The sequence below is a fragment of the Prionailurus viverrinus genome, chromosome C1 (assembly GCF_022837055.1).
Source record: "Prionailurus viverrinus isolate Anna chromosome C1, UM_Priviv_1.0, whole genome shotgun sequence".
Lineage (NCBI taxonomy): Eukaryota > Metazoa > Chordata > Mammalia > Carnivora > Felidae > Prionailurus > Prionailurus viverrinus.
Genome location: NC_062568.1, coordinates 166110113 through 166135507, shown reverse-complemented (window position 1 = coordinate 166135507; position 25395 = coordinate 166110113). Strand labels below are relative to the sequence as shown.

Here is a 25395-nt window from a genome sequence, read left to right as displayed (position 1 = left end):
CTAAGAGGGCATAGCCTGGGAGCACCTTACTCAGCTTCGGGGAATCAGAAGATTTTGTGGAGTGGATACTATCTGAGTTGAGTCCTAAATGATGAGTCCATGTTGGCCAGGTTGAAGAGGGGTGGGTATTCCAGATAGGCTACACTATGAATGAAGATATAATGGTAAGAAAAAGCACATAATATGTGGGTGATTCTAATATAGTATCTCAGAGTGATCAGAGATGAAGCTGGTAAGACGTGGATTGTATATGCCATGTTAATGAATTTATTTTTAACTCCAAAGGTAGTAGAAAACTTTGAAGGACACAAGTATATTAGATTGAAAGCTCCCTGTCGGTGGTAGCTCTTATTGTTTGTTCCTTTCCTAGCATTGGGCACAGTACTTGACATGTAGAGGATACCATATAAATACTTACTGAATGAATGAATGAATGAGTTATTTATATAGTTAAATGTACATGTTAAATAGGCTATTCTTTTTTTTTAATTTTTATTTTACAGAGAGCATGAGTGGGGGAGAGGGACAGAGGGAGAAAGAGAATTTTTTTTTTAATGTTTATTTATTTTTGAAAGAGAGAGACAGCGTGAGGCAGGGAGAATCATGGAGAAAGGGAGACACAGAACCTGAAGCAGGCTCCAGGCTCCAAGCTATCAGCACAGAGCCTGACATGGGGCTCGAACTCACCGCAATTCATGACCTGAGCCGAAGTCTGATGCTTAGCCAACTGAGCCACCGAGGTGCCCCATGAAAGAGAGAGAGAGTCATAAGCAGGCTCCATGCTTAGCACGGAGCCGGGTGTGGGGCTCAGTCCCACAACCCTGAGGTCATGACCTGAGCTGAAATCAAAAGTTGGATGCTCAACTGACTGAGTCACCCAGGTGCCCCATACATAGACTATTGTATTCTAATTGGCTGTGTAGGTGGTGGAATTGAAAGGGGGTAGGATTTGAAAGCATTAGGGTGGAAACAAACCACCTCAAAATTTAATGGAGGATAAAACTAACCATTTATTTACTCCATAATTATGCAGGTTGCTGATTTGGGATGAGCTAAGATAAATGATTTTTCTGGTCTCGACTCTTGATTCAAGAGTAGAGTAGATTTCCGGGGTAGGGTTTGCTGATCTTGGCTTTGCTCAGCTCTTCAAGCACGGCTGGAGCCTTAGCACAGGTGGTTCAAGTAGGAGAAGTTCCCTCTTACTCAGCCTTTTTGATCTACTGAGGTCTTCAACTGAGTGGATGAGGCCACATTGGGGAGGGCAATCTGCTTTACTCAGTTGACCAGTTCCAATGTTAATTTCATCCAGAAACACCCTCTCAGATACACTCAAAATAATGTTTGGCCAAATGTCCTTGTGTTCTCTCGTTGTCCAGCAGGCCGGGCTGAGCTGCCTCACCTGGCAGCACTATATTCCAAGAAGACAAAAGCAAGGTGTTTTGAAGCCCGTGTTCAGAAGTAGCCCAGTGGCACCTTTGCTCCATTCCAGTGGTCAAAGCAAATTGTAAGGCAAGACCAAGTGAAGTGGTGTAGAAAGAGATTCACCTCGTGATGAGAAGAGCTGCAGGGCTATATTGCAAAGGGCATTAATACAGGGAAGGGAAGAATTGTGGCAACTTCTAGAGTATGCCATAGGTATGATAGCAGTAATCTGGGCAATGGAATGTGATGGACTGAAAAAGGATAATGATGATACGAGGTAGTCTGATGGTTAATTTTATGTGTCCACTTGACTGGGCATCAAAGTGCCCAGACATTTGGTAAAACGTTATTTTGAATGAATGATGTTCCTTTTTTTTGTTCCTTTTGGTTGGGGTGTGTGTGTGTATAAATAAATAAATATATCCTTTTGGTTCTCTTTGTCTGGAGAACCCTAATACTAATAAGAGGTGGAGACCTCATCATGAATTAATTGGGAGTTTAAATGATATGGATGATTGGATGTATGCAATGAGAGAGAAGGAGAAGTGGAAGATGACCATTTGGGTAAGTGTATCAACTGACAAAGAAATCAAGGGGGAGGAAAACATTTTGGGAAAAATAACAGATTCTTTCTTGCACATGTTGCATTAGAGGTGCAATGGAACATCCAGAAGGCATGTCTCATAGGAGAGCATGGGGTTTGAGATTTGGCAAATCAGTCATTCAATTTTTAAGTTAGTTGGAATGGTAGGAGTAATTGAGATTGCCCAGGCAGCATGTGAGTAGTAAGAAGAGCATTTGCGTGAGGGAGGAACTCTGGGGAGTGCCCACGCTTAAAGGGCAACTAAGGAAAAGGTACTCAAGATGGAAAAGCAAGGAGAAGGTCATGAAAGGATCCAGAATGAGGTATTAGGCAAGGCCTCCTCACCTCTTCACTTGTCCAGATCTTCTGCTTTCTTTCATGTCTGTTCCAACACCTTCTTACCCATTCCAAAGCCTTCTCTTCATATTAGGACTCCCTCCTTTGCTCCCTCCTGTAGACAGTACCACCCACAAGGAATTGTGTAATTGTGTTCTCTATCACCATAGCTTCTCTCCTCCTGGTGCTTTTGCATTTTATTAATGCTTTAGGGAGGTGGGCAGCTGAACTAGCACTGGGCTGGTCATTAGAGATCTCCATTTTAGTTTGTCTTACACTTATCTGTGTGTGACCTTAGGACAGTGTGCTCCCTTTCTGGGTTTTAGTTTCTCAACTTTCAAGGTGAGGTTGATAATTTCTTGCCTTCCCTGCCCTGCAGAATTATACAGAGCAGATGAGATCATGCATGTCAAAGTGCTTTGAAAAACATGGAACTCTGTGGCAGTAATTGGAATGAAACTTGTCGACTTCTCAGGCACTCTACGTTATTTCATTTGTTTCTCACAACATGTTTGGAGATAGATGCTAGTAATACGGCACTTGTGGAAACTGGGACTTAGAGAATTAATTTGCCTAAAGCTACACAGCTGGGAAGTGGCAAGGCCAATAATCACACTCAGGTCTGCCTGATGTTCTTAGAGCCCATATTCCACAGCCTTGTCTTCCTAATGCGTGTGGTGGTGTCACATCCCTGGCAAAGTCAGCTTTACTAAATATGGTCAGTTTTCATGAAAATGAGCATGTTTTTTAATGGTTGGGAAATCAACACTAGTGTGGGTTGTTAAGTTTGCCTTTTTGTACAGTAGTTGAGCCTTAGGAGAGATGGTGGGGGAGGATGCATATAAATCTAGTTCTTAAGAATGAAATAGTTGAAATTATACAATGGATTTATTTCGTTTCACAAGTAAATTCTCTGATGGTACAGTTAAATAAATCCTTCTCTAATGGGGACAGTCTGGCCAATTCAGACACTTGTTCCTTGGGTTTCATTCTCAGTAGTGGCACAGATACTTAGTCTACTTGACCTCTAGGCTTCCGCTCAAATCTCTTCCTCATGAAGCTTTTCTGGCAACCCTAACCCCAAAGCCTTTTCCCTTCTCTGAACCTTGTCTGTGATTACTCATTAGAGGCAAATATATGGCCACACACAAAATATTATGATAAAGTTATGAGGCTGACTCACCAAACCTGGGTATCAGGCTCATTACATTATTGTCATACATCATCTTATTAATTACCTTTTCCATTGTGCACATCTTCCTCTAGCTCTGCTCTAATTTTCTTTTGAAAGGTCTTGATTTGAAATTTCTTTATACCTTCTGAAAGTTTTTGCATTTTTTTTTCCATGTATGAGCTGGCTTTTGCCCTCCGAGAGTTTGTCATTTTGAGGTGGATTTAGGCATGTGTATATATAATTGGGCTACGACGAGGGACTGGAGGGATTCGCTGAAAGGGTGACATTTGAGTTGCATATGGATCAAAAGTAGAAATGTGGTTGTGGGAGAAGGTGGGGAAGTCAATCAAAGTAGAGGCCTGGAAATGGAGAGGAGCATAATGCATTTGGGCAAAGTGAAGGCAATGAGGTGAGTACCGGGTGGAGCATGCTAGGAGATGAGCCCAGAAGGATTCATCATCATAATGGCCAGGTTGGAGCCAGGGTGTTGAGTGTCCTGAGAGCCATGCCAAGGAGTTCAATGTGATTCGAGGCCAGGAGGAGCTGTCGGACCATTTTAAACGAGGGAGTGTAATGGTAAGTTTTCAGTTTTTAGCAAGATGCCTCTAGTGGCACAAACATCTCAGCGTATCTGCCTGTCCGACTTGAAATAGGTCCGGTGTTTGGTCTTTTTCTTTGTGGATGGGAGGTTGAAACACACAATTGTTTCATTCATTCTGGGAGGTTTCTGGCTGGGGATTGTGACCCACTCCATGTTTTCAGCGTCACTTTTCTCTTAAGAATGACACTGAGGATTACATTTTCTCTTTCTTCTCTGGCCTATCAGCCTGTGCCCTGATTTGAAGTCGTGAAGGTAGAAAGAGGATAAGATGTTGCTTTCTCATGGGTAGTTATGCTAGAAAACAACATCATGAGCACTTGGGCTCTTCAGGAAGGATCATTTACTGGGTGGGGAATCAGGGAGCTCTGTTCTCTCCCTTTTTGTTTTTTTGTTTTTTTTCCACTGCACACAGCAGATAGCCTAGACAGAATCCTTGTGCAATTAACAACAAAATACTTTTGAGTTGCTCATCTCTACCTTCTCATGCCGGTTCTAGGCCCTGATGTCTCCTGACATACGCTGAAGGACCTGCTTTGTGTCTCCTATTAGTTCTTTCAACATCGAGCATCCAGGGGATACCTCGCTGCCTCCCTGGACATGACAGAGAGAGGGCATGAGAGAAATTCCCATCTCTATGCCCTGAGGCTGTCAGGGCCGCCGCTGCCTGGCTCTGAATCTTGGGTGTATGTCTCTGCTTCCACCCTCTGCTGAGCCCCGCCACTGTGTGCGCTTTGAGTTGTAACTCCCCCCCCAAGAAATGCTGTGGTTTCATGAAGTTATAGGTGATTAAAAAAAGGAAAAAGTTGTTCTCTTTGGTTGCTTTCAAGCCTGGGGGATTGCTGAGCTCAAAAGGATTGTTATTGGAATGCAGAAGCCTTTAGGGCCGAGTCCTATACCCCAGATCACAGCTGATTTCTTTTCTTTCTTGAAAAGACTCGTTTTTGTTAGTTGCTTGGTAACTGGAGGATAGGCTGAACTCGTTCCCCACAGAGAGCTTTGAGTGTGAACTGGCTTCAGCTGTCACATGATGAGATACGGCTGAAGTTGGTGTGTGTTGAGGGCCTGCTCTGTGCTCTCTGTTTCTGGTACACCATCTGTGCGTGGAAGGTGTTATTAGGAAGTTAAGTGAGCTGCTTGGGATTGGAAGTGACCTCTCTGAAAATTTTTATTTTTTTAATGTTTATTTTTGAGAGAGAGAGAGAGGGAGGGAGAGAGAGAGAGAGGCGCGGGGTGGGGGGAGGGGCAGAGAGTTGGGGGCACAGAGGATCTATCTGCTGATGGTGCAAAGCCCGATGCGGGGCTTGAACTCCTGAACTGGGAGATCATGACCTGAGCCGAAGTCAGTTGCTTAACTGATTGAGCCACCCAGGCACCCTTGAAAAATTTTAAATTGTGTACAGAAATGTGTTGGAAAGGGCTTTTGTTTTTTTCTTCTGTAAAGAATGGCTGTAGCTTCCATTATGAATCTCCCCAAAGGCCAAACCCCACATCTCTGATGGGTCTGGGAGCCTCAGAGTGGTGACTGTGACATAGGAGAAGAAAGGAGCACTCAGTTTAGAGCTACGAGTCCCATGTCACTTTGGCGTAAGCCCTGTCTGAAACTGTTTGTACATCCTTAGTATGAGACTGCCGTATATTCGCCTACACACCTCTGAACCGCCCTGAGAATCACATGAGATGAGGCATGCGGGGGCTGTTTGTGAGCTGTGGACAAATATAGGAGTGCAATCACGGTGTCTTCATGCAGGCCCAATGGTTACAAAAATAGAAGTAATTCAGTAAGATTGAGGCCCTCAGCTGGGACCATGTACTGGAGAGTGGGATGGAAAGAGAGATTTTCCCACAGAACTGGATTAAAAATCCATCCATGGGGCTACATGCTCTTGGCCCATCTGGCATTTGATGACAAAGCACTTGTGAATCATGTAGCTCAACATAAAAACAGCATGAGATCGTCACAGATAGTCTGCCAGCATCTCAAAGTAAGAGATCAGGCTTTAGGAGACATTCCCTCTCATCCTGGCAAACTCTGCCCTCTTCTCTTTGTTGTTGTTGTTGTTGTTGTTGTTGTTTAAATTTATTTATTTTGAGAGAGAGAGAGAGAGAGAGGCAGAGAATCTCAAGCAGGCTCCGCCCTGTCAGCACAGAGCCCAACGCTGGGCTCCATCTCACCAACTGTGAGATTGTGCCCTGAGCCAAAATCAAGAGTTGGACCCTTAACCGACTGAGCCACCCAGGTGCCCTTGCCTTCTGTTTTCTGGCTAATCTCCAGACTGCTTTTGTAGAGGAAGCGGGGACTGCTGGTCTCTGTTCCTCCAAGACCATGCCTATTCTTAAGGATACCTCATACCTCTAATTAGATGCTTCTGGCTTCTCATCCTATAGAGAGAGGTTGGACTGGGGTATGTGGCTTTGGTAGATGAAGCTGGCATGGTTTCAAGAAGAAATGATGTTCCCTGGCTGCCTCATGCCTCCTGCCTGCAGCGTGTCTCTTTTTTTGGCAAGAAGCTTCAAGTTCTCTTGGAGACATTTGCTTGGGTCCCATTGTCCACAGTGGATGTCCCTGTGGCTCCAGGCTGAAAGCTCTCATTATGCAGAGTCTTTAATGACCGTATACGAGATCTAACAGAAGCAGTTGTTTTTGGAGTTTAGGAACATTGTTCGGCTTTGGCTTGAAGCACTGGGTGTTGCTGCCGTGGTTTAGTGGTTCATTTCTGGTGACTGGCCTTGGATTTCTGGAGCCCATAGAAGGAGGCTGCGTTTTCTCTTTCTCCCTAGAAACTGATCAGTGAAACCACAAAGCACATGGAAAGAGATTTTGGGGACTGCCCCGAAGGCATCCGAGTCGTTTGACTCACACAGTTTCAGACTACCATTTTCTGACTGTGACCTATCAGGGTATGAAGATACTACTAAGGCACAGCGGTGTTAGGCACATTCGGTAAGCTTTAAGTTTCACTTTGTTTACCGTTAACGTGTATGGGCGTTCAAAGAGCTTAGCCCTTCCTAAATGTAAGCTTTCACCCCAATGCTTTGGAATTTAAAACAAATAAACAACAACAGTAATAGGAAATTGGCTTCATGCTGCCATTTACATCTGAACCCTTTTGATGTTACTGTCATTTTAATGGGACCCTGTACCTGGGATTATACTCAGTTTCTCTGTTGTGCACAGATAGTCCATATAGTAGTGATAGGGAAGGAGGAAGTAGGAACTCAGAGAATTTGAGGGCAAAGGTAGATAAAGGCCAGTAATATGTCTGTAAAGTAGTCGTAATAATACTCAGAACTTTCCCTCATTCTAAGGAGATAACGCACGCGGAATCCACTTCTAAACTCTGAAGCATTACTCACAGGAGAGAGATTGGAAGGTAAAAATGAGCAGTTTGTCTAGTTGTTCAACAAATATTTATTGAGCGTCCACTGTGTGTCACCCTCTAGCGGACAGTAGAATACGTCTCTTTGGGAACTTCTTCATCGTGGCCCCCTGGTTCCCCCAAGAGCCCTGTATACTTATGATACATTCCTTTTAGTTGTAGCCACTTGGGAAGGAAATAATTGAAACCAGGACTTGGAGAGTTCCCTGGATGGTAGGAAACCTTTCTTGCTACCGCTTCTGTCTGCTTTACTCTTCTCTTTGTGAAGTTCTGCTTCTCTAGGTACTTGGCAGAAAAGGGCCACTTCAAGTTTGCAAGTTTATCTCCCCTCCAGTTCTATTCATAGGCAGAAGTGAAATGACTCCATTTGGATCCTGAGTCTAAATTCATGGGAGAAGGAATCTGATTGGCTCAGTTAGGTCACATGTCCATCCCTGGTCCAGTTAAGTGTGTAATAAGCAGATTGGAAGCAGGTGGTTTCTACCTCACAGCTAACTGTCCAGTCCTAGGTAGGGGGAGGAGAGGAGAAGGTTGTGGGTATATCATAGTGCATGAAAGGGACTAGGCTCTTTGACACTGTAGAGCTTATAATCTGGTGGGAAAGAAAGATAGCACGCAAATAATTGTGGGATGGTATGGGTTGTAGGAGAGTCAGACCCACCCTGAGTAGGAGATCCTGGAAGGCTTCTCCGAGGAAGGGTGGATAGGGTTAACCAAAGGGGCAGGCGACTTGGGTCCTGGGAAGCCACAGGGGGGTAGTTGAGGAATTCCAGACAGAGGTGGCAGAGGAAAGAAAAAGCCCAGTGGCAAGAAAAATTCTGACCACATTGGCACTGCGGAAGAGACTGGAAGAAACAAATGTTTAGGTATCTTGTAAGAATACCTTGGTCCTGTGCCATTCTCATTGGCTTAGACTGGAAGTTCTTTGAAGGCAGGGACCAACTTTTTTATTGCCTTTGGAACCTGTTGGTGTGGGGAGAATTTTACATGGCAGGACACATTCTCTTCCATGGGGTAGTTTCTTAGGGTGGTTTTCTTCCCAACTTAAAACTGTTCAGCTTTGAAATCTTACTGGATGCCTTGAAGTGTATCCTGTGGCCCTTCATGAGGAAGATAGATTGCATTCCCCCACAGAATGTGCATCTTCTCCCTCCTGGTTGGACAAGGGGATAAAAGGGAGATGATGGCCATTTGGGGAAGGATCAATAATTGCCAATTTTTCTTTCCTCTATAGGTACTACTTTTCTACCATCCCTGCCCCTTGGCCCCCAGCCCCTGAACAGATGTTTTCTTGGACATTGTTGGCTATGCTTTTGTTTTGAAAAATTTGAAACATTATTGAAAGAGGGGAGGGGTAGAAAAAAAAAGCCCATAATTGATTCTAATATGTATTTAATTTGGCAGAACTTAAGAGAGACTTGCTGGGATAAGGCGGGACATTTCTTTGATCTCCCAGACTTCTTATCGTGGAAGGCAACAGGTGTCACAGCACGGTATGTTAATTACAAGTTGGATTTTATTTGCGCTCATCCATTCTCGGGTGTCTGTATATATATTGCTTTCTTAACTCGCTTTGACTGGACGTACTATTTGTACATCTGCATGTGATTTTACATACTTGAAACATCTTGAATCCATCTTCCACGTCCACTGCACATGCCCAAACACCATTGTTCCCATGCAGCCTGGAATGTTGGTATCCAAGGTGAAGACCATTCATTAAAATTGGACACATTTGAAGGAGACATGAACAGTTCGTCATGAAATGTGACTGTTTTTCTAAAGGTGCTTTTTACATGGTGAATAAAAGAAAAATATTTTTTTTGGCTCCTAAAATGAAGGCAAGAGATCTGTTTTTCAAGGAAGTTGATTTTAACTGGATAGGCCCTAAAATTGAGGCAAAAGATATGTTTTTCAAGGAAGTTGATTTTAACTGGATGGGTGTGTTGCTTTTTATAGTAATATACCTGAATCACTGCAGAATGTAGAGGTCTGTATGTTGAAGTCACAATATTTTTCCGTAAATTATGAATATTATAAATAAGTATGTGCTACATGGCAGAGACAATTTAAAAAATAGTGTAAAGTAGCAGCCTGCTGTAATTAACAGTGTGTGTGTGTGTGTGTGTGTGTGTGTGTGTGTGTGTGTGTATTTAACAGAGACAAGTTGGACATGAAATCACAAAGTATGCAAGTCTATTGTCATCCTGGCCTCAGATTTCAGGAGATACATACGGAGGGGCAGTAGGGCAGGGTGGGAGATGGGTTTTCTTACCTTGAAAATAATTTAGATAATTTATGTTCAACAAATCTGTGAGGAAGGGGATCATTCCCCGAGGACAGATAAACTATGTATATATATATTGTGTGTGTGTGTGTGTATATATTATATATATACATATAATATATACACTATATATATTATATATACTATATAATATAGCATATATATTATATTTATATTATATATATACTATATAAACTATATATATAGATAAATATATACTAAATATATATAGATAAATCTATATATGCTAAATATATATAGATAAATATATACTGAATATATATAGATAAATATATATATACTATATATATACTAAATATATATAGATATATATATACTATATAACTATATATAAACTATATCTATATCTATATATCTATATCTATATATTTAGGGAGAGGCAGGTGTTGAATCTTAAAGTCAGCTCCTTCAGGGAAGGCTAATCGTCCCCATTTTATTTTTTGTTCAAAGTCAAGAGAAGCTGGGACTACGAGTGCCATTTTCTTGTGCTCTTCCTGTCTAGCTCACTTTGTATGATTTAGAACTTTTCTTATAGAGAGTTGATAAGAGTTCAGCATTAGGGGCTTCCAGAAAGGAGATAGTAGAGGACATGTTTCGCAGGCACATCATTCTTCATCCTTTGCACACCTCAGGTACTTAACCCTGTCTGGGGGAGCAGGCTCTTGGGGATTGGTGTGAACTTTACCCCCAGAAGGCACAATTGAGTCACTGTTACACTGCAGTCACCAGCGGGGATGTCAGTGTGTGGATTTTAAGATCTCATCTGGGGCATTCCTCTTTTGGTGTGACATTAATTGTCAGAAGTTATTTCTGGAAGGACCTTTCTCCAGGCTTTTTTCCTACCTTTGTGCAGTAGTGAAAGAAGTATTTCCATCATTTTAGCCAAATGGACCTATTAGTTAAGAGTGCTAATAGTGGGGGTGTTGGAAATACCCCATTGGCCTGCAAAATTTGGGGACTCAAAAATAGAACTACACATAGAGGAGAACCTTGCTGTCCTCTTTTTCCTTGAGTGTTATTCAACCCAGGGCATAGACTTCTTCCCTGGTTCTTTCTGATGGTGCTGGATAGTCTACACTCCCATTTCCTGGTCTCTGATGCCATAGTTAAGACCCCAAGGAGAGGACTTCTTGAAGCTGACTCTGGCTCAGATTTAGATGACATGCATACCCACTGTGGAGTCACAGTGTCATTTGTGGTTCTACATTCTGCCAGACAGGAGTTGTGTGATCTTGGGCGTGTCCTTTCCTTCTTTGAACCATACTCTCCTTATGTTTAACATGGGGATCAGGATACCTATCTTGAAAACTTGTTGAGAGGATCCTGTTAAAGCAGTCTTTCCGAACTAGCCTGAGTATAGGAATCAGCTGAATCATTTTTCCAAAGCACAGTTCCCCAGGGCTTCCAGTTTTAAGCATATCTCACCTGGGATGTCTGGGAATTTATATGTTAAACAAGTGCCCCAGGTGGTTATATATGATTAGGTAATTTTGGACAACAATGCTTAACAGAATATACATGAAAGTGATAGATGACACTAAGGTGCTTCACACCTGTGAGGGATTGAAAGTATTAAAAACAGTTAAAGGACTTGGTAAATTTCAAATGGAGAACTTCTTGGCCCATCAGAATGTTCTCGGGGGCTTCTGTCCCCACCCACAACAGTCTGAAACCCTCAGGAAGCAGAAAGGTTAATGCTCAGAAATGATTTATTGGCTGTCCAGTTATCCCTGCCATTTTTTAAAAATTGACTGTGACACCCATGAGTCATTCTCTTTTAATTACTACAAATTTGCAATTCTCACTTCCTCCCCCACCCTTGCCCCGTACTTATGAGTACCTTCAGAGATCTCCTGTCCAGTTTCCCTCTCCTAGAGCAGGGCCTGTGGACCTTGGGCACCAGGGATTGAGTTTCTCTTGTGAGGTGGTTGCTCTCCCCCTGGAACCCCTGTTTCTTATATCTATCTCTCCTGTTCATTCCTCAGTCTTTCAGCTCCTCCTCCCTTCTCTGTTTCAGCCTGTGCACTATTAGGATGAATCAAGTAAGCCCTCTGAGGTCTCTCGATTGTAGAATTGGGACAGTGACAACAGTCCATGGGATTATTGTTTGGGCTGACTAAGGTCACAGAAAAACTTCCAGTGCAGTGCTGAGAAATGTTTTGAAGGAATTAGCTATTTTATTTAGTTCCCTTTCTCTATCGATTTTGGCAGGAAGTCTTTGCATTAAGTGTCTGGCATAGTGGAAAGAGGGAAATCCTTGTAGTCAGGCTGACCTGGGTTCAGTGTCTCCACTGTGTACTGTCTGCAAGAACATGGAGTGAATTGTTCCCCCCACTGAGCCTCCGGTCCTCATCCGGATGTGTCGTCTTAGGATTATTGGGGGAGTTAGAGGTACTGTGGACAACATGTGTGGTACACAGTATTTCAACACCGCATGGTTCTTTTAATGGAAAAATCCCCATCCTCTGTCCCCTCTTCTCGAATAAGGAAGATGAAGGTCTGGGTTTGAATGTGCCAATGCCAAAAAACTTTGGGGAGTGAAACATGAACTTGGCATCCTCTGGGCCAAGGAGAGGTTCAGATTTGGTGTTTATTTGGCTCTTAATGTGATTGTTCTGGGAGACTTTGGGGAAATGAGTGCCAGAAAGACCAGAGGGTATTTTTTTTTCTTTCTTTCTTTTTATTATTCTAGTGGAGTCAAGGCTAAAAAGTGATCAGATTTCACCTTGTCTTAAAGCTTTCAGACTTGTTTTTGGCAGTGACGCTGTATAAGAAGTCCTCCCCCTCCTCCTCCTCTTCCCCTATCAGATTTTGTCCTCTCCTTTCTGCCCTCCCGCCTTTAGTTATTGTTCTCATCCCCCTAAATGTGGTAGCGACTCTTGTTTATCTGGGTCACTGAGAAAATCACCACCTGGCTTGGGATTAATTTGTAACTCAGCTCCATCATATGAATGCAAATACTGATAGCTGTTTTTGTTAGTAATAATAATGCTATCATTATCATTTTCAGGTGCCTTCTCTCTGTCTATGCTAGGCATATTAACAAATGTGAACCCCATTAGTCCTCATGACCCTTAGTTAAAGCAGATGGTGTTCGCACCAGTTTGCAGTTGAAAAACTGAAGCCAGATGCTTTAGCAATTTGCCCCATTCTAACCCATGAGTGGGTAACTATCCAGAATTTTGGTGATATGAGAAATGGGAAGTCAGAAATTTGAACAATGTAATTTTTTATAATCGGACAAAAACATATTCACATATATAAATCTTCCCTCTAAAGAGATTTGAGCCACCTGGGTGGCTCAGTTGGTTAATCATCTGACTCTTGATTTCAGCTCAGGCCATGATCTCACTTGTGAGTTGGAGCTTGGGATTCTCTCTCTCCCTCTCTCTCTCCCCCTTCCCGACTCATACTCTTTCTCTCTCTCTGTCAAAAATAAATAAACTTTAAAGAAGTCACTGTGCACAGCCCACATTTAAGGAGTAGGGAGTTATGCTTCACCTCCTTGAGGGCAGAGTATCTACAAACATTATTTTGAGTCATTCTGTGTGTGAGATGTGTCTATTTTCAGTTCACTTGTTTTTATTTCTTTGGACTGAGAGAAATTAACGGTCAGACTCTTTAAGTACAAGAGACACATTGGTAAGTTTGCCTTAGAATTTACATGTTAGAATTTATGAGACTTTTCAATGGCATATGAGAAAAGAGGGCTGATGGCTAAAATCTCAGGTTGGTTTTCCCCTTAGCTTTCTTTATGTGAAATGTTTATTTCCCTTCTCTTTCCTCTCTGCTGCAGTGTATAGTTCTGTGTAAGTTGTCCATAAATATTCTGTCTTCTAGTTTAAAGAGGTGAATTTACGATTTTGAGAAACTATATTCCCTCTTAAAATAACAATTATTTTCCTGATTTGCATGGTTCTCTGTTTTGAGTTTGTAGGAGATATTATTGTACTGTTAATTTGTCAATGGTTATTTACTGATCTGTCAAGAGAAGATTATGGTCAGATTGATTATTGATCCTGATCTGTAGTCATTTTCCGATATAATTTCAAGGGTTTCAAAAATAGTATCATTATTTAGACTTTACTGTGTGTTTTTCAATTGTAAATCTACTTTGTACAATTTACTTTTCATATATTATTCTATCTTCTATATCAATAAATACTATCTGAAAACATATTTTTGATACCTGTATTATATTCTGTCCTATGTCAGTATAATGTCTGTCAGTTTTGCCAAGTTTTGGGGATTAAAATGGTGTCTTATTTTAATTTTTGGCTGTTAAATGCAGTTAATTTTTCATATATATTTCAACCACTGGTTTTATTAATTTATGTCAGTGACAGTTATTAATTATGTCTATTAGTATTACATATGTCAGTTGCTCATATTGGATTTTGGTGTTTTCTTTTTTTTTTTTTTAATTTTTTTTTTCAATGTTTATTCATTTTTGGGACAGAGAGAGACAGAGCATGAACGGGGGAGGGTCAGAGAGAGAGGGAGACACAGAATCGGAAACAGGCTCCAGGCTCTGAGCCATCAGCCCAGAGCCCGACGCGGGGCTCGCACTCCCGGACCGCGAGATCGTGACCTGGCTGAAGTCGGACGCTTAACCGACTGCGCCACCCAGGCGCCCCTGGTGTTTTCTTAAATATTGGTGAGAACTCTATGTCATTGATCAAAAGCATTGAATTTTTGTTTTGGTATTTTTCCCTACATATTATTTTTGAAAAAAAAAAAACAACCAAAAATTTGAGGGAATGGTATACTGAACACCCTATCTTTACCTACATTCCTCAACATTTTGTTCCATTTGTATCTCTTGCTCTGTCTCTAATGTGTTTATTTTGCTGAGCCATTTGTAAATGAATTGTAGACATCATCTGCTTCCGCCTCAATTATGCCACGTGATCACATAAGAGACCTGACAGTCTCCTATGTAACCACACTGCCATTATTTCACTTAGGACAATTAACATTAATCTTCATTATTTGAATTCCTAACAGGTATCCCTGTTGTTAAGGGTTCAAAGAGTAACTCACTCTTGGTTGCCACTGGGGTTCTGACTCATAGAGACTACATAAAAAGCATATTAGCTAAGTGAAGAATGAAAACCTACCTCATTATTTTAGAAAATGACACTTTAACCTCTAATATGTAGAGCTTCTGGCATACTGGATGGAAAATGCAGCCCAGAAGTGCGACTGAACCAGCATCTTCATGTTCAGGTGTATGGGGGGAGGAAGACCGGATATGTCCAGCAGAGCTCAAGTAATAGAGTCAGCAAGATGGATGGAGACCCTGAATGTTCAGGTGTGCTTACCTGAAGCCAAAGCATGCTAGTTGCACCTGGGCATAGAAAGGGAAGGAGTGCATTTGATGTTGTTCTATGCATGACTCATCACCTATCTTTCACACAGTCACCCTTAAAACATGGCTTACTATATTCCAGTCTGTCACCAATCAGATGAGCCCTTGCCCCTTTGGGGGAAATTAAGTAAAGGGGATGAGGTGCAAAATCAGCTGTGGTTCTTCTGGTGCTGCTCTGAGTGGAGCCAGCAGGCTGGGTGGCAGCCGCCTCCTCCCTGGGGGCTGAGACAGCAGCTTGGTGGGAAGAAGGGAGAAACTTCCGCTATTGTATCTGCCTCTGGTAACATACCTGCAGTCCACATCCTTTCCGTAGTACTTCACTTCCTGATTGCCTTTTGCAGTTGCATATATAAGACTTGATTTTTAAAAAATAAACCAACAAACAGCTTTGCTGAGATGTAATTCACACGTTATGTAAGTCACTAAAAATAGGTCAGTGCTTTTGATAGATTACATTATTAATTTTTGTGAATTGTAGTAAAGAATATATATAGCAGAAAACTTACCATTTTAACCATTTCGAAGAGTACAGTTCACTAGCAATAATTACATTCATGGTATTGAAGAACCATTACCACTGTTCATTTTCAAAACTTACCCATCTCCCCAAACAGAAAACTCCATAGCCTTTAAACCATAACTCCCCATATCTCCCTTCCCCCAGCTCCTGGTTACTCTAATCTGCTTTCTGTCTCTATGAATTTGTTTATTCTAGATACCTCATGTAAGTAGGGTCATACAGCATTTGTTCTTTTGTGGCTGGCTTATTTTACTTAGCATTATGTTTTCAAGATTCATCCATGTTGGGGCACCTGAGTGGCTCAGTCGGTTAACTGTCTGACTCTTCATCTTGGCTCAGGTCCTGATGTCACGGTTTATGAGATTGAGCCCTGTGTCGGGCTCTATGCTGACAGTGAGGAGCCCACTTGGGATTCTTTCTCTCCCTCTCCCTCTCTGCCCCTCCCCTGATTACTCATGTGTGTGTGCTTTCTCTCTCAATATAAATAAACTTAAAAAAAAAAGATGCATCCATCTTTTAGCATGTGTCATAATTTCCTTTTTATGGCTAAATGATACTGCATTGTAGGCATATACTGCATTTTGCTTTTCCCTTCATCTTTTGATGGACCCAAGATGAGCAGTTGGGTTGTTTCTTCCTTTTGGCTATTGTGAATAATGCAGTCAACATTGAAGTATGAGTATCCGTTTGAGTCTCTGCATTCATTTCTTGTGGGAATATACCTAGGAGTAAAATTGCTGGGTCAGATGGTTATTCTGCATGTAGCTTTCTGAGGAACTGCCAGATTTCTCCATTTTCCATTCCACCAGTAATGTATGAGGATGCTCATTTTTCTACCTCTTCACCAACACTTCATTTCCTTCTTACTTTCTTTTTTTTTTTATTATAGCTGTCCTTATAACTATAGACTCTCGTTGTGATTTAACACTTGATTTTTTTTAATGTTAGAAATCTGAATGAAAGTAAAATTGATTGAACCTAGATCATGGTAGAGGTAACATTTTTTGACCAGACCTTGGTTGAAACTGGATGAGGATTCTCTAGAAGTATCATAAAATTAAAGAGTTCTGGGGAAAAAAAGATCACACTTGTTCTTGACGTGATGAATGCTACGGCTCTTTGACTAGCATTGTTTTAGTGTTGTATTGAAGGATGAGTTCCAGAACAATGTTTCTAGGTTCTAGGAAGAACAATTCCATCATCCTGTCACATCAACTGCTCTTTTCTTTTCTTTTCTTTTCTTTTCTTTTCTTTTCTCCTTTAGTGTATCTAATAGGGCTGAGAAATGGCCTGTAAGTATTAGCTTTACTTTATCCTTATTTTTGGGAAAGAAGAGTGTTTTCACTTTCTACAGAAAAAATATGGTATTTATCTCTTCACGGATAAATAATAGAAATAATAGAAAATTCACACACACACACACACACACACACACACACACACACAAAACAGTTGCTTAAATGCATAAGGGGTTCATTCTCTTCTGTAAATAAATGGAGACATATGGAGTCTTAGGCTACTGTGTCAGCCTGTGAAGTCATCAAAGACACTAGCTCTTTTGATATTTTTAATTCACTTTCATTAGCCCTGATTTCCATTCTCAAGGTCACCCCATGGTCCAAGTTGGCTGCTGGAGTCTCTGTTGTCCAGTCTACATTCCTTCTATCAGGAAGAAGGAAGACAGGGCTGTGTAAAAAGAACGTGCCACATACCTGAGTTAGCCTTCTTTAAACAACATTTGTAGAAGATCTACATAATACTTCTGTTTGTATATCATTGGCCAGCCCTCAGGATTATGGTCATGCCTAGCAGAATGGAGCCTGGATGGACTAGGCTTGGAGCTGGACACATTGCTACCTGAATGACATTGGGTTTCTCTTACTACTAAAGCAAAAAGGGGGAATTAATATTGGGCAGGTAAAAAGATAATCACAGAATTGTAGTTTCTCAGTAAATTACATTACTTATATCCCAGATACCAATTTATAATCCATCTATGATAGTGATCAGGAGGAGGGGGAGGATGGTAGTAGTCATGGGGGAGGTGATATGTGGTTTGAAGCAACTGTGGCTCATAGTTTCCTTCATTCAGTCATTCATTTATTCCTTGCATATATATTAATAGAGCTCCTAAGAAAATACGATCTGTCTAAGCTAGCACCGGGTAGGTACATATTTGTTTGAACTATTCAAATACACGTAAAGCCTGGGGCCACAGAATTCTTAACCCGAAGCTTTGCGCTCTCATTCATCAGCTGGGTGAATTTGGGCAAGCCAATTAATCCCTCTCAATCCCAGTTTCCTCTTAGGGTTGAAGGAGGACAAAAAGTACCTCGATTTGCTTCATGGAGAAAGGGAAACAGCATGAGGAAAACCTCTAGCCGGTACTTGCCACACAGAAGGGCACAAAAAGTGCTACTTCCGTTTTCTTTTTCTTCAGTTCTTGTTATTTTTATTTTAAAATTTTAAGGTGGACCTAAATTCTTTTTAAATAGCTTATGCATGGGGTGGGGAGGATGGGCCATGTAGCAACCAGATAACCTGTTTGACAGCCTGTCTGCCCCGTTTGGGGGTTTTGTCTTGGCTTCCTGTGATGTGATCAAAAGGTTTAGCATGTCGTGGAGTGTGATGGTCAGCAAAGGTCTCAGCTATTCTGGGCAGAAAGAAATGGGTAGTTGTTGAGAGACCGTAGGCAGGTCAGTATCTAGAGGCCAAAAGTCCAGGTAGGCAGGAGAGAATGGAATATTCTGGGTCCGTCAGGGGGCAGGAGAAGGCCTTTCATTTGTGCTTATCAGAGGTGCCAGAGTCGGGACACAGATCCTCCATGAGTGGGAGTCCTACGGATGCCCTACGCTGATGCTTTACTCTGGGATCGCTGACTATCTTTCGCTCTTTATCTGGTAGGTTGAGACTGTGCCGAAGAATGAGTTTCTTCCTTCACTTTTTACCAATAAAGCAAATGTGGCAGAAAAGGTTAAGAATGTGCACATTTGTCCTTTGGAAAAAAGGAGGTAAAAATGTGTGACCTTGTGTGGATGGGGTGTCTAGGTGGGTCAGGTTAGGCGTCCAGCTCTTGATTTCAGCTCAGGTCTTGATGTCACGTTTCATGAGATCGAGCCCCAAGTCACGCTCTGTGCTGACAGCATGAAGCCTGCTTGGGATTCTCTTTTCCTCTCTGCCCCTCCTCTACTCTCTCTCTCTCTCTCTCTCTCTCTCTTAAAATAAACATTGAAAAAATCAAAACTTATAAAAAAATATATGACCTCTGGTGGTTATGCTGTCCGTACACCCTTCGTTAAGAACTGCTGGTCTCAATTTGTTCAGTGTCTATGAACTTTTTTTCAGCTGTCTGCTGCGTACATCTAGACATGAATTTTGTATGCCTGAAAGATGATAGCCAGTATGACTGTGATTTTCCAAGCGAGCAGCAATATAGCATTTCCTTTACCTAACGCTCTTCACTAAGACCTTGCATCACTTTGAGAATATAATCCCCTCTGCTCTTTCTGGTGTGGTGAAGTAGAAGGACCTCTGAATATGATTCCTATTTGCAAAGAGTGCGATGGTCTGTTCTGTGCTGGAAATGGCTTGAAACTATGAAAGTGTTAAACAGAGATCTCATTTTCCAGGTGACATGACTGAATCCCAGCGGGGTCTCACTCTGCGGGGGTGAAACCAGTGGCTGCAGTAGTGGTTAGGTTTTGAAGGGACATCCCCATATTACACCTTGTTTTGGGGTCCTTGCTCTGACCTGAGAAGGCGTCTCAGAATGGACAGGGCACTGTGGTCTTTGTGGACTCTGACGTTTGTTTCCTATGTAGGGTGTCTGCCTCGGTTGGACTGCTCTTCTGTGAGCTCTGTTATTGAGTATATTGGACCTCTGTGATTCTGCGGACCTGGTTTCAGCCACTGATGAAAGGAGTAAGATTCATTCCTGGATCTCATGCTGCTGTAAAGGCTTGCCAGTGTTCAGGACCTACATCATAAGATGCACATGGTGGCATGGTTGGAAGGCTAGTGCCTGGTGGAACCAGGTGACCTTGGACCTCCTGGCACTCCATTTCTTCATCCGTAAAATTGGTGGTTGGATTAGGCGATCCCTTTAGCCCTCCTGGGACTAAAGTTCTCAGTCTGTGAGAGGTAATGGTGTTGACCAAAGTCTCTCTTTGGATTCTTTCTTAAAACTCATTCTTTTGTAAAGAGTACCGTTAAACTCTACCATTAAAATTCAACCCTTTGGGCTGGAATTTGGTGTCAAAATGCTGTATCTTTTTCTTCGCTTCTTCACCTTTCTTTAGTTTCTTTTTTATGTTTAATGGGTTTTTTTCTTGTTTTCTTCATTTTCCTTTCTTCCTCTCTCTGAATTATTGTCAAGGGCCTTTGAAGAGAATTCTTAAATGTTATTAAGAAATTGCAGTCAGGGAGCCCTTTGTTCCCAAGCCATTTAGAAGATTGCTTTTCCTTTTGTTAAATACAAAAAATTGTCAACCTGTGTCTTTAAAATGTGCCAAAAACCGCATTCACCAATAAAAAGTGTCAGCTCTCATTATTGCCCAGATATTATTCTTTTCAAAAGCTGAGCGCTCTCCCCAGGCTTTCTAAACAACCTTCGGCTCATTCATCTTCCTGGTTTCGTTACATTTTGAACTTCTCTGGGTCTATATAGGGTGGCAGCCTGTCTTTTAAAAATTAATGGGTTCCAAATGCCATTCAGACCTATTTCCGCCTCAACCTCTCGCTCCCTCTCCAGCCCTGCCTGTTAGGAGTCTTATATTCTGTGTAAATATTGAGCTGGAGATAGTTCCTAAAGAGGTGTTTGGACTTTTAATTAACACTGACAGCCTGTGTGCTTGGGATTTTGCTCTGCCGTCTCCATGGAAAAGTCAGGCAGGTCAGTGTGGAGAGGGGAGGGAGCCTCCACAGTGGCTATGTTCCTGGCGGCTGGCCCCAGAGACACTGAACTCTGAGCCAACCATGAAGTCATTTTGAATTTAAGGAGTCTTGCTAATCCAAGGCAATGTGTCTTAATTTGACAAAGTAAAGGCTGCCCGATAAGCAACCTTAACTACAAGTTCTGTGAAACTGGGGGTGTTTGTAAGTTTAGATTGTGCTAGAGAAATGTGGTGATGTGGAAGAATGGGCTCATTTTCTTCTGTTTACTCCTTTTCCCACCCCATCCCCCCTCTCTCCTCTCTCTCTCTCTCTTCTCTCTCTCTCTCCCTCTCTCTCTCTCTCTCTCACTTACTTTGGCCCAATTCAGCCCTGCAGTCTGGCCTCTGCAGTGGCTTGATGTGAAATTTGAGAAACATATGTAGTTTTCTATTTCAGGAAAATGATCTCAGGGATTGAATGTGTTTTTTTGTTGGCTGTTAAGCTCTGATCTTGCCCAGTGTGGTTTTTTGATGATGGGAAAGAGGCTTCGAAGTGCTTTTTATCAGAATTTCATGTAATAAACCTTAAGGCTTGGTTTCTTTAGTTCCTCCCCCAACCCCCTCCCCAGCCCACGACACAATGTCATCTATTCTGTCAGAAGTGGGAAGAAGTGCACATTGTTCATATTACAATCAATTCATTGCTGCTGGCACACATACACAAAAAATGGCCACTGTGTCTGTCTTTCACAAAAGCTATTTTAAATGTAGTTCAGTGGAGGACCAGGGGTCTGCATACTGTTGCTCATAAAGGAACAGAGATCCATGGGGGAGAAGTCTGCCTTTGTTTGGCCTTGGAAGGGCCAGTATTCTTTGTTCTAGAGGTGAGTGCCAACAATGGGCCCAGTGCCCTGTAAGCCAAACTACATCGATCCCGCCATGCAAAGGATGTACAGGCCAGCATCGCTGGGGCCTGGTGGGAGAAGGTCCAAGTGGAATCAGACGAGCGGGCTGGGATGAGGCTGGCGTGGGCACCGGCTGAGAGGTGGGAGGTGAACTCGGTATTTTCAGTCAGGTCCAGCCTTCCTTGTATCCAAAGCATGGCTCCAGCCCTTGCAAGCATCTCATTGACGGTGGAGAAAGGCTCCACGACCGTGGTTCTCCACTAGACGTGAGTTTCCTGCAGACTGTAGTGTGTATTTTCATCTTTGCATCCACGGAGTGCTTGCTGAGTTAACAAGACAATGATGTGCTTCCATGGAGGTTTCCATGGGATGTGCTGGGGATACACAGAGGGGATCCACCTACTCACCCTCAGACCTGAGGTGGGGTAGGGAGGATGAAGCAGAAGGAAGCACAGGAAAGGCATATCCAGAGGAAGAGGGGCTGATGTTCCTGGCAGTGTGCTATTCGACCCTTACTCGGTATCATTTTTACAGATGAGGAAAGTGAGATCTGGCGAGGTCAGACCATACACTCAAGCTCACACAGCTGCTGAGTTGCAGAGAAAATCCGAATCTAGATCTCTGTGGCTCCGAAGGTGTAGTTCTTGCTGTGGCCCATCTTCTCAGCAGGGGAGAAAGGATAAAAGCCCTAGTTCCTCTCACACTGAACTTGGCTCTACCTTCTTTTTGTCTTATGGCTGAACTGACCGCCTCCTTTGGTTCTCAAGATCTGGCTTTTGTTGCAGTAGGTTGGAAAAGTTGAAGAGACTTCTGGGCAGTGGCAGAGGTGGGCTTCCCACAGAGTGGGTGCAGTGAAGCTTAAGCCAAACCCTCACTTGTGGGGGCCCTTTTGAGAGCTGGTGTTGTTGGGGGTTTATGGTGTTTCAAGTGGGAAGAGGTTGCTGTAGGAAGTATTGTTGCTTAGGCAGTGCTGATCTCTGAAAAAAAATGGGACTTAAATCCCCAAAGCTCTAGTTATTTGTTTTTCATTTTCTTCGTGTTGTAAATATTCATAATTATGCCTGACTTTATATTCATAATTTTGTATTCCTCTTTTTAAAGAGTCCTCCCCCCCCCGCATATAAAAGTTTTCAAACCTGGATTTGCCCTGGGAAGTGGTATGAGAGGATGGAATCCTTTGTGGAGGAAGGCGTGTGAACTCAAGGGTAAGAGGTTGAGTTCAGGTTCTGGGGTAACATGAGAGCCCAGGAACTGATTGTGTGACCTTGAGCAAGTTACTTACCTTTTCTGCACTTTATCTTCCTCCTTTGTACCTCACAGGCTCATTATGAGGATAGAAAGAGTTCGTGAACCTAGAGCTTGTAGTACATTCTGCTAAGAACTCAGTAAATGTTAGCTGTGCCTGCTGCTGCTGTTCTACTTGACTGAAGTAGATGGAGCTTAATACTACTATCTGCCATTAAAACATTGACCTTCTGTATGGTGTAGTGCAAATAAAGACTTTCACTTAAAAACCTACAGGGGCGCCTGGGTAGCTCAGTTGGTTAGGCGTCCAACTTCAGCTCAGGTCATGATTTCGCATTTCGTGAGTTCGAGCCCCGTGTCGAGCTTTGTTCTGACAGCCTGGAGCCTGCTTCGGATTCTGTGCCTCTCCCTCTCCCTCTCCCTCTCCCTCTCCCTCTCCCTCTCCCTCTCCCTCTCCCTCTCCCTCTCCCTCTCCCTTTGCCCCTCCCCCACTCGTGTGCAGTCTCTTTCTCTCTCAAAAATAAAATAAATACACAATAAAAAAAAATTTAAAAGCCTACACATTGGGGTGCCTGGGTGGCTCAGTTGGTTAAGCATCTGACTCTTGATTTTGGCTGATGTCATGATTTAGCAGTTTGTGAGATCGAGCCTCACATCGGACTCCATGCTCACAGCATGGAGCCTGCTTAGGCTTCTCTCTGTCCCTTCCTTGCTCATGTGTGCACACGCATGCGCTCTCAAAAATAACTGAAAAAAAAAATATATGTCTATAAAATAGACTACAGATGATATCACTTTATACAATTTCCTTGCCATCTTCCACTGTCATCCAAGTGGCTTCAAATAAATTTTATTATATGGAAAACTGGTGATGCTTTCACAGAACTGAGCTATGAGCGGCCTTCATCTCCTGCCATTCTTCATCACACACCAGGATTCCTGCCCCATCTGACATCCCGTCTGTCTCTGGGCCTCTCTTCAAGTCCTCTTGTCTTTGCACATACTGTTCCCTCTCTCGAGAATATCCTTCATGCCCTTTATTCTATTTGGTGAGCTGTGGCTGTTGCCATCTTCAATGTCATGTTATTTGTGAAGCCCTTCAGATTCCCCAGGACTTCTGTCTTACACACTTGACCCTTGACCAATGTGGGGGTTTCTGGCACCGACCCCCATGTGATTGAAAATCCACATATAACTTCTTACTCCTCAACAACTTCTAATAGCCTCCTGTTGTCTGGATGCCTTACCAAAACAGAAACAGTTGATTAACATGTATTTTGTATGTTAAATATATTATATACTGCATTCTACAATAAAGCAACCTAGAGAAAAGGAAATGTTATCAAGAAAATCACAAGGAAGAGAAAATACCTTTACAGGACTCTACTGTATTTATTGAAAAAAATCCGTGCTTAAATGGACCTGTGCAGCTCAAACCTGTGTTGTTCTGGGGTTACCTGTAGTGTAACTGTCAGCACATTTTTCTCCTGCTAGCCTAGGAACCTTTGGGTGAAGAAACCACAGTTTAGTCCCCTTCGCAGCCTCTAGTGCAGAGTTCATGACTCTGTGTTAGGTGCTGAGAAATTTGGTGGTGTTGATTGGCAAGAGTTTCTCTTGTCATATCATTGTTTTAGAAGTCACAATAATACTTTGTTCCGAAAAAGCTATAGGGTGTGATTACAGAGAATCCTATTTTTCTGTTGGTTTATGCTCCAATTTAAGAAATGTTCTTGATGCCTGATTGATCTTCCATTTGAAAGGACTTTGCGGTCTTTTTTTTTTTTTTAAATGTTTATTTATTTTTGAGAGAGAGACAGCATGAGTGGGGTTGGGGCAGAGAGAGGAAGACACAGAATCTGAAACAGGCTCCAGGCTCCGAGCTGTCTGCACAGAGCCCGACGTGGGGCTTGAATTCGTGAACCATGAAATCATGGCCCGAGCCAAAGCCAGATGCTCACCCGACGGAGCCACCCAGGTGCCCCATGTAGTCTTTTCTTTTCCCTCCCTGCTTTTAACCTCTGATTAAAATAGATAGTACAGTAAAACCTCGGATTGCGAGTAACTTGTTCTGCGAGTCTTTGGCAAGACAAGCAAACATTTCTAATAAATTTTAACTTGCTAAACAAGCGATATCTTCCAATACGAGTAGTATGTGATGCCGAATGTCACATCATCACAACTGAGCCGATGGTTCTTCTCTCTTTCTCTCTCTGTCTCTGTCTCTCACTGCGGGATTGTGGGTGATTGTCTCCCATGCTCGGTCTCTGGCCGTGGTGTTTGGCAGAAATCAGTGACTTTTCAGAACACTGGAAGGTGCCCACAACTGTCACTAGTGTATTTTTTGTCACTTCAAAGCACCTGTGGACAGTCTTTTGCTTTTCCATACAAGAGTAAGCTTAGGAATGCTTTGCTTCATTCTAGGCCAGGCTACCTTCAGATATAGACCCTTTCCTCTGATGCCTTATTGCCAGTTACATTAAATACCATATATGACAAGAGTTTAACACTGTACTATAGTCACCATCCGTGTGAGCATGTACAATGGCCCCCATGCAGAAAAAGATTCTGTTGAGCCAACAGACAGCAGTGATTCTGTCAGTGATAGTGAAAGTCGTCCTACACAATAACCCTCTTCTCTCTTCTCTCCCTCACACCAGCCACGAAGGTTTTCAAAGGTAAGTG

At 42.5% G+C, this 25395-nt stretch overlaps 1 protein-coding gene across 14 annotated transcripts in view; it reads left to right on the top strand.

The window, feature by feature from the left end:
• Positions 1–25395, top strand: part of FGGY (FGGY carbohydrate kinase domain containing) — a 425323-nt gene that overhangs the window by 61652 nt on the left and 338276 nt on the right. For all 14 annotated transcript variants that reach the window (XM_047872219.1, XM_047872229.1, XM_047872228.1 and 11 more), the window contains one exon: positions 8898–8986. In XM_047872219.1, coding sequence (XP_047728175.1) covers positions 8898–8986 — 89 coding nt within the window. The remainder of the gene's footprint in view (positions 1–8897; positions 8987–25395) is intronic.